The 14,850-nt window shown below is 41.7% G+C and overlaps 1 protein-coding gene across 1 annotated transcript; it reads right to left on the reverse strand.

Moving 5' to 3' along the window:
• Positions 1-3,055: 3,055 nt before the first annotated feature.
• Positions 3,056-14,130, reverse strand: LOC309392099 (lymphocyte antigen 6E-like). The gene is made up of 3 exons (XM_081953075.1): positions 13,998-14,130; positions 6,873-6,992; positions 3,056-3,855 (listed from the first exon to the last, which is right to left on the reverse strand). The coding sequence occupies exons 1-3, from the start codon at positions 14,047-14,049 to the stop codon at positions 3,698-3,700; spliced, it is 330 nt and encodes a 109-aa protein (XP_081809201.1). The 5' UTR covers positions 14,050-14,130; the 3' UTR covers positions 3,056-3,697.
• Between the last annotated feature and the right edge of the window lie 720 nt (positions 14,131-14,850).

Here is a 14,850-nt window from a genome sequence, read left to right on the forward strand (position 1 = left end):
ACCCCTTAACTCCATTTTGCAGAAGTAAGAGTACTTTTACTGGTTATGAAAAGATAGCAGCGAAGCAAAGCAAGGTCTGAGGCACAAATGCGCGAAATCATACATATCAAACATTTGCCCAACCCCCTTCCCCCAACAACCCTCACCCCATTGCCCAATCTGCAAATCCCTTGGGTGTCATGTGGGTGCATCTCCAAGAAGCATCATCAGGTTGGTATGCAGGATGGTTGGCCTTGACCAACTCCAAACACCGGCCATCAGCATGCACAGAAGATGGTGAGAACAAAACTCCCTTTTTAACTATCACTCCTGTACCAATTATTCCCATCCCACATACCATGCCCCCCCTCCCCATTTCTATGGCAGCCGAAAGCAAATAGCAAAACAGAGGCTGACACACTGATTTCCTGCTTTGAATTCCACATTGCTCTTCCATAATCAGTCCATTTGTAAAATTGAACACATGTTCCTAAATTTCATCGAGGGACCAACTCTCCCTCTGAGTGGTGTGACATCCCTAGGGGTTCAGGAAAGAGTTGGCCCATAACCCATGGCTGCTTGTAACCTCACCGTTTGAAGATCAGCTACCATCTGTAACATCTGTTGCAAGGGTCTTTGCATGATCTTAGTCTGTTGCAGGCCTAGAAGTCCTGTTCATGATCACTCATGCTTAAGTCACCGTTGTCTGGGCTACTGCAGTGCACTTAATATCTAGTTCCACCTGAGAGGGGAGAGAGCGTCAGGCTTCCAAATAGCATCCAAAATTAAATCAGAGTCCAAGGCAAAGGATTCTTGAAAGTTCCAATTTATGAAGAGAGCCATGTTGGCATATCTGGGAAAGCCGAATCTGAAAGCTTCCCAGTTTTCCCCACCCAGTTGAAAGTTCACGATCTTGCCCCCACACCCACAAGCCCATCCCATGGTCCAATCTCCCACTGCCACGCTGGCAGCTTCCACCCATCCAGTTCCAGTCAGGTGCAGAGGTGCAAAGAGAAAGGATGACCTTGGCTTTCTATAAAAGAATTTTGTTATGGCTACATATCATCTAACTCCATACAATTCCCCCACCCATTTTCCCACAATAGAAAGTGCATAGTAGAATAAGAGAAAGTGTGGCAGACCAAAGATCCAAAAGAAAGATGGCTGCAGGCCTGACACTTAGTCTGTTATAGCCTTTCCTTTGTCTGGACTACTGCAATGCACTCAATGTCTAGTTCCACCTGAAAGAGCAGAGAGGACCTTCTCAGTGGGGAATAGCAGACACAGGACAATGGTCCCACCACCTGAAAGTGTCCGGCTCTTGGCTTCTATCCTCAGTCCTGGTTATCGTATCTTCAATTGTCTTGCCTGCTGCATTGCTTTTGAATGCCAAGTTATGTGGGTGATAAACATACCTGTGATTTTATCAGGGATGCAGCTGTCAACTTGGCATGCCTTGTGGAAACCTGGTTGTTAAGGGAGCAGGCAGAACTTGGCTCTTCTCATCCCAGCCCCCTTCTTGATTTTGACGTAACACAGGCAAAAATTTGAATGACACCATTAAAGCCCTTGAACCTTATGCTGCAGATATCCCCTGTTACGGGAAGTCAACATGAATGGTTAAATTAGAGCTAATGAAGAGGGGAACCGAGTTTTCCCCCTGCTTGCACTGTGGACATGAGTTTGCAACTGGGATACTGGTGAACATCGAGACAAAACTTTATTAACATACAGCCCAGATCACAGGACTGAAGCAGCAGGGTGAAGTTTCAAATTTCAAAACCAGCTGCAAAATCATGGAAGCTGAAAAAAGAGAATCTTGGAAGAATACCTTGGGGTTCCAACTCAAATGGGTATTGTGCAAGAAGAAATCAAAATGAAATCCAGACAGCTGGGAGGAAAGGAGATTCATTTATTCCCCAAAGCAAAGAGGTTTGCCTCTAGAGGTAGCTACGGAGAAAATCAGGCACAATAGCCTGATTTATAAGGGAGCTTGTCCTTAGTGTGGGTTTGGGGGGATATGGATGTGTGTGCATACTGGTTCTAGAGTGACACTCGAAGGGCACGGGGATGTGTAGTTCCACTGGGAGACAGTTTTAATTCAAATTAAACTAAATTAATAGTTTAATTTTAAACTATTTGTGTTTATTGACCTTCTTCTTTGATGTGTTGATTAGTTCTGGGTAACTTATTTGAGGAGTGGGAGGGTTATGGAAGTTTGAATAAAACATTTTCTCCCATTTACTATTTTTACTTGATTAACTTAGTTTCAACTTGACTGACAATTATCTAGTGGAGATGCTGATTCTCACTCCTCTATTTACTTACTTATTTACTTACTTACTTATTAGTTTGTCAAACATGTACAAGATAGCAGGTATATTTATGAACATAGACATGAACAAAGGAAATGAGTAGAAATAAATGGGGACGGTAGGACACTGGTGCGCATATGCACGCCCCCTTTAAGGACCTCTTAAGAATGGGGTGAGGTCCACAGTAGACAGTTTAAGGTTGAAGCTGTGGGGGTTAGAGGGGATGTAACAATGGAGTGGGATAGATCATTCCAGGCATTGACCACTCTGTTGCTGAAGTCATATTTTCTGCAATCGAGTTTGGAGCGGTTTACCTTGAGTTTGTATCTGTTGTTTGCCTGTGTATTATTGTGGTTGAAGCTGAAGTAGTTATGGATTATGTATTCCCTTAAATATTAATACAATTATGGATTCTGTTAATATTTAAGGAAAGATGGAGACAGTATAAGGATTAAAATATTATTTGATTAAAATGTCCCACAAGATCACACCACATGGTGACCTTCTAAGTAGCCACAACCACATCCTCTCACATCCAGGCTTGCAATCCTGTTGCTGCTGACCAGGGTTGATTGTCATCAGATTCGCCTAGGGTTCGTTTTTCCCTAAAGACTTGCAGTTGTGTCCTTTCCACGCCAGGTGAATAGAACCATCATTAACGCATCTTGGAAAGTGTGTGGGGGAGGGGGAAAAACATTACCAAAGAAGAAAATGTGATTAATGATGCCCTTTGTGTACATCCAAGTAGGAAGTTATTTTTAATTAAGCCAGTTTTACAAAATAATGTTATTATCGAGAGGAAGAAAGATGCTACATCAACCTCAGTATCTGACATAATATAACCATGTTAACTGTACAAAATTCAACTTTTCATTGTAAAAAAAATTCAGAGCTTCCTTGAATGGGAGAAGTTATCCTAGATCCGTTTTGACATGAGACCCTAAATTTCATAACCTGTTTGAGTGGGAGAAGAAATTGTAGATCATTTGGGATATGAGACCCCCAAATTTCAGAGCTTCAATGAGTGGGAGAAACTACCATAGAATATTTTTTTTGATGCAAGATTTCATAACTTCTTTGAATGGCAGCTATGGTAGACCATTTTGGACATGGGATATCACAAAGTGGAGATATTAGACAAAGGTAAATCTACTACATAACTCTCATAACATTTGCCTATTTATAAAAACACAAATTGCAAAATGAGGAGATGGGACTTGTTCTGGAGACGTTCTGCATAAGCTCAGAAGATTTGGCTCCATCTCTTCACCCTGCGTCCCACTCCTGGAACCCCTGCGAAGAGATGAAAGCCAAGAAGCCCCTGTCCTTTGTTGGTAACTTCTTACTCTTCTTCAAGTTCTGTCATCAGAAGATTTGGTCAGGACAATGGTTGGGCATTCCGATCATTGAGTGGCATTCCTCTCCCCTAGAGATCCCCAAATATTGCACCAGGATTGCTGGCAGCAAGAGGTCCCAAATGAAGCAAAGCCCAACACCATCTGAAAATCTGGGCAAAAGGATGAGCATCTCTTGGTGATTCTCTTTTTGACAGTCATCATACCTGAAGGACACAAGGAAGAAGCTGAGAATGAGATAAATTGATATATTTTGAGTACAAATGCTTCAACATGACTACAGGGATTGAGTTTATTGACAGCAATTCCACACAATTTGAAGACAATAAACAGAGGTAGAAGGGTCTTTGGAGGTCTTCTACTCCAACCCCTTGCTGAAGCAGGAAACCCTATACCATTTCAAACAAATAGTTGTTCAACCTCTTCCTGAAAACCTCCATTATTGAAGCATTCACAACTTCTGGAGGCAACTTCTGTTCCACTGGTTGATTGTTGTGACTGTTAGGAAGTTTCTCCTTAATTCCAAGTTGCTTCTCTTCTTGATTAGTTTGCATCCACTACTTCTTGTTCTTCCTCCAGGTGCTTTGGAGAATAGGTTGACCCCCTCTTCTTTGTGGCAGCCCCTCAAATATTGGAAGACTGCTGCCATGTCACTCCTAGTCCTTCTTTTCCTTAGGACTAGTGGCGACATGATAGCTGTCTTCTAATATTTGAGGGGCTGCCACAAAGAAGAGGGGATCAGGGGAGGACTAGTTAGTGATGTGTTTGGAGAACCCAACTATCCTGTGAAGAATGATGAAAATAACTGGGAGTGTTTAGTTTAAAGAAGAGAAGACAGACATCTACCAACACTCTGTAAAGATTCCCAGTCATCAAGATCATGGTTATCCCAAAAGTGTTTTTTCAGGAGGCAACTGGACTCTCTTGTTTGTTTGTTTGTTTTTTTGTTTTGAAGATGTTTCGCTTCTCACCCAAGAAGCTTCTTCTGCTCTGACTGGATGGTGGGGAATGGAAGGTTTTATACTCCTTGCAGACAGCTGGTCATTTGTATCCTTTTAGAGGGTCGTTGAGGCACCTGGAGGTTTTTTTGTGCCCTCGGGGGTCACCTGGTTTGAAAGAGGGGTCAAAGAGGACATCTATGTCCAAACTGAACAGCCCTCTCTCAACAAAGGGGGAGAGATACAATATCATCTATCTCCAGTCCACAACACAAAGTCCTTTCAGCAGTTCCAAGAAGGCTCCACACCCATTTGCACCACTCAGGTGACCCTGAGGAGGACACAGAGAAACCTCCAAGGGGCCTCACTTGGAGGGACTATCTTTTGAGGGGCTGTCATGGAGAAGAGGAGGTCAGCCTACTGTCCAAAGCCTCCAAAGGCAGGACAAGAAGCACCGGGTGGAAACTTATCACCGAGAGAAGCAACCTAGAACTAAGGAGAAATTCCCTGACTATGAGGACAATTAACCAGTGGATCAGCTTGCCTCCAGAAGTAGTGGATGCCCCAACACTGGAAGTTTTCAAGAAGAGATTAGATAGCCATTTGTCTGAAATGGCATAGGGTCGCCTGCTTGAGAGGGAGGACTGGAAAACATGTGAGGGCCCTTGCAACTCGTTGGTTATTGTGTTATTCTATTGGTAGTCTGCATGGAACATAGGGCTGGAAGGGACCTCGCAGCTTTTCCAATCTGTCTAGTATCTTCTTCTGCCTTGGATCCCTATAATCTGGGTCTCTCTCTTTTTTCTCTCTTTCTCTCCCTCTATCTATCTATCTATCTATCTATCTATCTATCTCTATCTCTATTTCTATCTCTATCTCTGTTTTTCTCTCTCTGGGTCTCTCTCTCTCTGTTGCTCTCCATCTCTCTTTCTATCTCTGTTTTTCTGTGTGTGTGTGTGTTTCTCTGTGTTTGTGTGTCTGTCTGTCTGTCTATCTGTCTCTATCTTTTTCTCTCTCTCTGTGTGTGTGTATTTCTCTCTGTCTCTCTCTCTCTCTCTGTGTCTTTGTGTGTGTGTCTCTTTCTTTCTCTCTCCCTCTCTCTCTCTCCTTCTCTCTCTCACTCACTCTCTTGCTCTCTCTCTCTCTCCTTTTCTCTTTGTGTTTCTTTCTCTCTCTCTGTTTCTCTGTCCCTCTCTTTCTCTTTCTTTCTCTCTGTCTCTCTCTGTGTCTCTCCATCTCTGTCTCTCTTTCTCTCTCTCTCACTCTCACTCATTGTCTCTTTTTCTCATTCACTCTCTTTCTCACTCTCTCACTCAATCTTTCTCTGTGTGTGTGTCTCTCTCTCTGTCTGTGTCTCTGTCTATCTGTCTGTCTGTCTGTCTATCTATATCCATATCTATATCCATCTATATATGTGTGTGTATGTGTGTGTGTGTATGTGTGTGTGTGTATGTATATGTATATGATGTATTGTGTTCTGCGATGCGTGCATTTATTCTCCTGTTCGTTTGTCCTATGTATGTTGCAGGGCAGATTTTGCATGGGATTTCGTAGACTCCTTGGTTTTCTAGCTGAATTTTGTCTTTGTGGTTTTTTAAGATGTTGGCTATTTTTTGGTCAGTGTTGAAGGCTGTCTTGATATTGTGTTTGTGGAGAATTTTGCTGATTTTATCTGTGGTGCCTTTGATGTAAGGGAGGAGGGCAATGCCGTTTTCCTGTTCTGTGTCTCATTTTTAGGGGGGAGTCTCCGTTTGGATTAGGTTGGTAATTGTTTTTCTTTGGAATCCATTGGAGATTAATATGTTTGTGAGGGTGTGTAATTCAGTTTTCAGGTGGTCTTTATCGGCTAGGCGTTTGGTTCTGGAGATGAAGGTATTGGCTACAGAGTTGATCTGTGCAGAGTGGTGATGGGATTGTGCGTTTAGGTAGCAGTTGTTGTACGTTTTTTTCTGGTAGATGATATGTCCTAGGGAGGCATTGGTTTTTTTGTAGATTAGGACATCCAGAAAGGGAAGTTGTTTGTTTGCTTCTATTTCCATGGTGAATTGTATTTTGGGGCATAGGCAATTACCAACAATTACCAACCCAATCCAAAGGGAGACTCCCCCAAAAAACCGAGATACAGAACAGGACAATGGCATTACCCTCCTTCCTTTCATCAAAGGCACCACAGATAAAATCAGCAAAATTCTAATTTGGGGGTAGGGAGCCCTACGGATGCCAAACAACTGATGCCCAGATTACTTTCACCTCAGCTGGTCAGCAACCAGGTGCCTGAAGCATACCAAATTCATATGCGGCCAGGGCAGTCACACAGAACACTTCATGCTCGCTGCACTCTCTGAAACGGAGGCACTGCAGGTTGCTGGACTGGTTTTCACAGATGAAGCAGGTCAGCGGGGAAACTGCAGAAGGCAAGAAGGAAGGAGGGAACAAAGAAAGAATGTTTCAGCTCTGGAAAGCGACATCTGGCACATATCCATGCCCAACATTTCCAGATGTGATTTGGCCTCTGAATCCCCAAATGAGTATAATAGCCTTATCTTAAACCTTTTCAGCTCGGGTCTCAAATGCAGCCTATCAGCTTTCCAGCTGGCAAGCTCAACATCTTTAACTGCTGATCCTGTTTTAAAGTACAACAACAATATAAAGTGTTGACTTTGATCCTAGACCAGCAAGCAAAAGCTGAAAAGGTTCAACAATACAATACAATAGCAGAATTGGAAGGGATCTTGGAGGTCTTCTAGTCCAACCCCCTGCCTAGGCAGGAAACCCTATACTGTTTCAGACAAATGGCTATCCAACATCTTAAAGACTTCCAGTGTTGCGGAATTCACATCTTCTGGAGGCAACTTCTGTTCCACTGATTAATTGTTCTAACTGTCAGGAAGTTTCTCCTCAGTTCTAAGTTGCTTCTCTCCTTGATTAGTTTCCACCCATTGCTTCTTGTTCTACCCTCAGGTGCTTTGGAGAATAGCTTGACTCCCTCTTCTTTGTGGCAACCCCTGAGATACTGGAACACTGCTATCATGTCTCCCCTAGTCCTTCTTTCTATTAAACTAGACATACCCAGTTCCTGCAACCGTTCTTCATATGTTTTAGTCTCCAGTCCCCTAATCATCTTTGTTGCTCTTCTCTGCACTCTTTCTAGAGTCTCCACATCTTTTTTACATCGTGGTGACCAAAACTGAATGCAAATATTCCAAGTGTGGCCTTACCAAAGCATTATAAAGTGGTATTAACACTTCATGTGATCTTGATTGTATCCCTCTGTTGATGCAGCCTAGAACTGTGTTAGCTTTTTTGGCAGCTGCTGCACACTGCTGGCTCATATTTAAATGGTTGTCCACTAGGACTCCAAGATCCCTTTCACAGTTACTACTACTGAGCAAGGTACCACCTATACTGTACCTGTGCATTTCGTTTTTCTTGCCTAAATGTACAACCTTACTCTTTTCACCATTGAATTTAATTTTGTTAGATAGTGCCCAATGTTCAAGTTTGTCAAGATCCTTCTGTATCTTTAGCCTATCTTCTGGAGTGTTGGTTATTCTTGCCGGCTTGGTGTCATCTGCAAATTTGATGAGTTCCCCATTTATTCCCTCATCCAAATCATTCATGAAGATGTTGTAGAGTACTGGGCCTAAAACAGAGCCTTGGGGTACTCCACTGCATACCTCCCTACACGTTGAGTGCAGTTGGTCAGCCAGTTACGAATCCATCTGGTGGTGATGCTGTCCAACCCACATTCTTCTACTTTATCTAGTAGTAGGTTATGGTCTACCTTATCAAAAGCCTTACTGAAGTCCAAGTAAACTATATGAACGGCATTCCTCTGGTCCACTAATTTTGTCACTTTGTCAAAGAATGCAATAAGATTAATCTGGCATGATCTGTTTTTGACAAACCCATGTTGGCTTTTGGCTATTACTTTGTTTGCTTCTAGGTGTTCGCTAATTCGTTGCTTGATTATCTTTTCAAGAATCTTTCCTGATATTGAGGTCAGGCTGATAGGTCTGTAGTTTTCTAGACCTGGTTTTTTTCCCTTTTTTGAAGATGGGAACCACATCAGCTCTTTTCCAGTCCTCTGGTAGTTCCCCAGTGCTCCAGGATCTCTGAAAGATATAGTTCAGTGGTTCTGAGATTTCATCTGCCAGTTCCTTCAGAACCCTGGGGTGTAATCCATCTGGTCCTGGTGATTTGAACTCGTCTAGGGTAGACAGGTGCTCACTTACCATTTTCTTCCCTATTTCAATTTGTGTTCCTAATCTGATTTTTGTGGTGCTGTTTTTGATAGGTTGAACTGTTTTATCCCTTTGTGGAAAGACAGATGCAAAACATGAGTTAAATAGTTCTGCTTCCTCCCTGTTGCTTGTCACCTTCTTGCCACTTTCTCCCAGTAATGGACCAATTGTTTCCTTAACTCTTTTCTTATTTTTAGCATGTTGGAAGAAGCTTTTTTTTGTTATTTTTTACTTTTGTGGCAAGCCTTTCTTCATTGTGAGCCTTAGCTTTCCTCACTTCATCTTTACAGGCTCAGGCTATTTGCTGATATTCTGCCTTAGTTATGTCCCCCTCCTTCCACTTTTTGTATTTATCTTTTTTGTCTTTCAATTTGTCAGAGAGTTTTTTATGCAGCCATGCTGGTTTCTTTTGGGAGCTGTTATTTTTCTTCTTCGTTGGTATTGTGCTAGACTGGGCTTTTGTAATCTCATTTTTCAAAATTTCCCAAGATAAGGCTATTATACTGAGTCATGATAATAAGCTCACCCCGTCTATCATTATATATTCATTGGTTGGTTATACAGTCAGCCAGATGTTCAGATTAGATTTGGCACTTTTGTCCATGTACCAAACCCTTCCCAAGGACCTGGGAGAGGCAGATATAGAATAGAATAGCAGAGTTGGAAGGGAACTTGGAGGTCTTCTAGTCCAACCCCCTGCCTAGGCAGGAAACCCTATATTGTTTCAGACAAATGGCTATCCAACATCTTCTTAAAGACTTCCAGTGTTGGGGCATTCACAACTTCTGGAGGCAAGCTGTTCCACTGATTAATTGTTCTAACTGTCTGGAAGTTTCTCCTCAGTTCTAAGTTGCTTCTCTCCTTGATTAGTTTCCACCCATTGCTTCTTGTTCTACCCTCAGGTGCCTTGGAGAATAGCTTGACTCCCTCTTCTTTGGGGAAGGCCCTGAGATATTGGAATACTGCTATCATGTCTCCCGTAGTCCTTCTTTTCATTAAACTAGACTTACCCAGTTCCTTCAACCGTTCTTCATATGTTTTAGTCTCCAGTCCCCTAATCCTCTTTGTTGCTCTTCTCTGCACTCTTTCTAGAGTCTCCACATCTTTTCTACATCGTGGCGACCAGAACTGAATGCAGTATTCCAAGTGTGGCCTTACCATATGGATATTTCATGGACAGAAAGGTATCATCGCAGGATACAAACTGTTCCAAGTAAAGCTTCATTTTCTGATTGACTTTTGCTATTTATCCTATTTTTCGGAGTATAAGATGCACCTTCCCCCCTCCCTAAAAGAACGTGGAAATGTTGGTGCGTCTTATAAACTGAATACAGCCATTTTTGGCCTCCCGAAGCTCTTCCCCACATCCCATTTTTGCAAAAAATGGGCCATTTTTTACAAAAAAACAAAGTCTTTTTTGCCTTCTCTGAGCCCCCAGCAACACTCTGCAGGCTTCAGAAGGGCTGGGTCAAGGCAAAAATGCTCCCAAGACAAAAACAGGGACATGTTTGCTTTGCCCCAGCCCTGCTGAAGCCTGCAGAGTGCTGCTGGGGACTCAGGAAAGGCAAAAACATTTTTTCTTACTTACCTCTCCTAAATCTTGGTGCATCTTATACACCGGTGCGTCTTCTAGTCCGAAAAATACGATACTTATATCCTACTCTACATCCCTACCTTAGTTCCGCAGCCTGCCTCAGATGTTGGTCTCACAATTTTGTCTCTTGTTTTTCTTTCTCTTCTTTCTTGGTCTATATTTTCAGCTTACTTGTACTTCCTGCTGCTTCATCTTCTTTGTTTCTATTAAATTTTCACCTTCAATCTTCCATTTCTCCAGGGCACAGGGTATTAAGGTAAAGGTTAATGTTGCCCTCCACGTGTGTGCTAGTTGTTTCCGGCTCTAGGGGGCACTGCTCATCTCCATTTCAAAGCCGAAGAGCCAGCGCTGTCCAAAAGCATCTCCGTGGTCATGTGGCCGGCATGACTCAATGCCAAAGATGCACAGAACGCTGTTACTTTCCCACCAAAAGTGGTTCCTATTTTTCTACTTGCATTTTTTACGTGCTTTCGAACTGCTAGGTTGGAAGAAGCTGGGACAAGTCACAGGAGCTCACTCCGTTACGTGGCGCTAGGGATTCATACCACCGAACTGCTGACATTTCTGATTGACAAGCCACTGAGCCACTTAGCCACTGAGCCATCGCATCCCTTCACAGAGTATTAGGACCTTACGATCAGGATAATTGGTATAAAGTGTTGTTCTGTTGTCATTTGTGTCTACGTCACAATTTGTGATTTCCGGTGAGGACATGGTGAGCTACATGTCCCTGTAGGAGTGAGGATGGCATTATGGCTGAGATCAGCAGTCAGAGAGTAAATCGTAGCCACTGAAATCTCTCCAGAGAAAGGAAATACCATGGGATTGCCCACATGTACTCCAGACAACTGTTCCTTAAAAGATGACTGTAAGAACCAAGGTTTCAGTCAACTGGTGAGCCAAGCAGCTGGGATACAACGGATTCCAGCTAAGCTCACAGTGGTAATGTAGCCTCTAAAGACATAAATTCATTATTCTGCCAAACAGGGAAATTATTGTTTCATATAAAACCACTTTTTTGTCTTTACAATATTGTTATTTATTTATTTTTTGGTACTTTTCTATCTTTTATGCATTATTTTTACTTTTTATTTTACTTTGCATTAGCTTTCATATTTTTATTTGTAATACTTGTTAAAGGTTTTTTTAATCTATGTCAAAGTTTTTGAGTTGAAGAATTTTAGATTCTCACATGAAGAAAGAGGGTGAACTTACTTTCCAAAATGGCTTCCTCCAATCATATCCGGAAGCTCCGGTTGGTGCAAAATGCAGCGGCCACCATGATTTTGTGTTAGACCAGGGCTAAAATCCTCCCGGTTCGGCTGAACCAGTAGGGACGATTGTCACTGGTTCTGCGAATGCGTAGTTAAATAAAGCTTCCGAGGATCGTGCGGCTCAGCTGCATTTTAAAGCATCCCCCCTCCCCAGTTTGGGCAAATAGGCAAGGAACAAAATGCTTTAAAAAGTGAAGAAAAGAGCTTCCGATGATTGGGCAGCTGACAGCTGGTCCACACAATCCTCGGAAGCTTCCCCCCCCTTTTTTTAAAAAGCATTTTTTTCCTGCTGGTTCAGGCAAATAGGCAGGAAAAAATACTTTATAAAGTGAAAAAAGGTTGGCCACGCCCACCCAGTCACATGACTCCCCCCTCAACCAAGCCACACCCACAGAATCAATGGGCAAAAAAATTAGATTTCACCACTGGTGTAGACCCAATGTGCACATGAATCACCTCTCCTGCAGGAGCTGCATTGGTTGCCGATTTGCTTCTGAGTGCAAATCGGTGCTGGTTGTCACCTTGAAAGCCCTTCATGGCTTGGGATCAGGTGATCTGAGAGTCCGTCTCTTGGCGGTCACGTCTACCCGACCCATCAGAGCAGACAGGCAGGGAATATTCCCAGTCCCATCCCTTAGGGAGAGACAGCTGGTGGGACCCAGAAGAAGGGCCTTCTCCGTGGTGGCTCCCTCTCTGTTCGCCAGCATTCAAACCAGCCCACTTCCTCTCTCCCGGTATGGGCTTTCTGGAGGGGGAGGGATGGTCCCTCCCAAAACCTTGCTTGACCTGGCAGCACTCCGGCAATAGCAGCTGAGCGAGGGAAGGAGGAATTCTGGGAGTTGAAGTCCACAAGTCTTAAAGCTGTCAAGTTTGAACACCCCTGGGTTTTTTTCTAAAGAGTTAGGGGTGCAAGGGTCTTGTAATTTGACAGCTTTAAGACTTGCATGCTTCAAATGCCAGAGTTTCTGGGCCAACATTTTGGTTGCTAAGCAAGAGCGTTGTTAAGTGAGTTTCACCACATTTTACAAGTTGGCCACACCCACCCAGTCACATGACTGCCAAGCCACTCCCACAAAACAGGCCACACCTACAGAATAGGTTCTAAAAGTTTTTGAAACCCACCACTGCACCAGGGCGTGGGTGGGGGGTGACAATATTATATTGTATGGTATTGTATCATATATACATTACTATGTTATGTTATATTATATTATATTATATTATATTATATTATATTATATTATATTATATTATATTATATTATATTATATTATATTATATTATATTATATTATATTATATTATATTATATTATATTATATTATATTATTATATTATATTATATTATATTATATTATATTATATTATATTATATTATATTATATTATATTATATATTAATATATTATATGATATTATATTATTATATTATAGATTATTATATATTATTATATTATATGATATTATATTAATTTATATTAATTTATAATATACTATATTATAGATTATTATATATTATTATATTATATTAATTTATACTATACTATATTATATTTATACTATACTATATTATATTAATTTATATTATACCATACTATATTATATTACATTAATTTATACTATATTAATTTATACTATACTATATTATATTAATTTATATTATACTGTATTATATAATTTATTTGATTACTTTTTATTAGTTTTATTGTTTTAAATGAGGTTTTATATTCTGTGAGCCACCTCCAGTCGCCATGGGCAAATAAGCAGCAATATAAATTCAATAAATACATAAATAATTGTTTTAACGTTTGAGAAGCTTCTTGAGAGTCTTCAACCTGGACTGCCACGAGGTCCAATCAATCAATCCTAAAAGAAATCAATCTTGACTGTTCCTTGGAAGGACAGATGCTGAAGCTCAACTCCTTTGGCCACCAAATGGGAGAGAGAGGACTCCTTGGAGAAGACACTCACCGATGTTGGGAGCCAAAGGAGCAGGGAGACGGCAGAGGAGGAGATAGATAGTGTCATCAACGCAAGGAACATCAATTTTGGGCAAACTCTGAGAACCAGTGGAGGACATGACCTCTTGACATGCTATGCTCCATGAGTTGCCTATGAGTTAGCAACTGAACAACTGGTAGAACTGGAACTAACTCTTGAAATGTCCTACCTCTCCCAAGACATTATGATTGAAATAAAATAGGTCAATGAACAGATCAAAACTTGAGTTGGGTAACTATATCGGTGCCTAAAGCCAGCTTTGGCAATCAATCTGTGTTGATCCAGTACTACGGGCTTACCTTCATTTTTAAGCAGAAGCAGCAGGCCAAGAACGACAAGGTAGATCTTCATGATCGGAGGTTCTCCTTCTTCCTTGACGCCCTCGACCGGACCTTGGAGGAGCTGATGAAGCGGTGGACTTAGCTTCTCCAAAGGAACTGGAATGTTGGTGAACAATGATATATAAACACCTGTGGGTGAGTCGTCTTGCCTTCCCCTTTGGGAGGTACAACTGAGAAAACCGATGGCTGCCGCCAGAAAATAGGTGTGGTAAAACATGTCACTGACACTATCTCCACCGTCAAAAGGTCCTCCTCTTTCCCTAGCCACTTCTCCACCTAGGGAAGGTCAGTGGCTGGCTGAAGATCACCTGAAGATCACTGGATTTGCAAGACAGTTGGGTCAGAGGCGCTCACATTCCTGGCAACGTGAATGCTGCTCATGTTGCAGGATCTGCTAAACTCTTTATCCAGAAAGCCTGGTCCAAATGTATGGAATCTGTCTGATTTATGTGTAAGTGCTGAGGACACAGAGAAGCTACAGAGTAGGTATCTCTTGTTCATCAGGGATCTTTTGAAGTAACTAAGGATTATCTGGATGGTTCCAGGGAACCAGGAATAGAGGTAGTTCTCAACTTGCAACCATTCATTAGTAACAATCCATTCCTTGGACTAGATAGATGATAGATGATAGATAGATAGATAGATAGATAGATAGATAGATAGATAGATAGATAGATAGATAGATAGATAGATAGATAGATAGATAGATAGATAGATAGATAGATAGATAGATGAGAGAGAGAGATATGGATGGAGGTAGATGATGGATGGATGGTAATGATAGATAGATAGATAGATAGATAGATAGATA

The sequence above is a fragment of the Natrix helvetica genome (assembly GCF_964273705.1).
Source record: "Natrix helvetica genome assembly, chromosome: 4".
In the NCBI taxonomy this organism is placed as follows: domain Eukaryota; kingdom Metazoa; phylum Chordata; class Lepidosauria; order Squamata; family Natricidae; genus Natrix; species Natrix helvetica.

Bases quoted from the DNA above. Each gene is read 5' to 3' on its own strand.
- LOC309392099 (XM_081953075.1), bottom strand. From the start codon at position 14,049: ATGAAGATCTACCTTGTCGTTCTTGGCCTGCTGCTTCTGCTTAAAAAT. The intron at 6,993-13,997 runs GTAAGCCCGTAG...TGCCTTCTGCAG, and splicing joins GCTTCTGCTTAAAAATGAAG to TTTCCCCGCTGACCTGCTTC. The intron at 3,856-6,872 runs GTATGCTTCAGG...TGTGTCCTTCAG, and splicing joins CCTGGCCGCATATGAATTTG to GTATGATGACTGTCAAAAAG.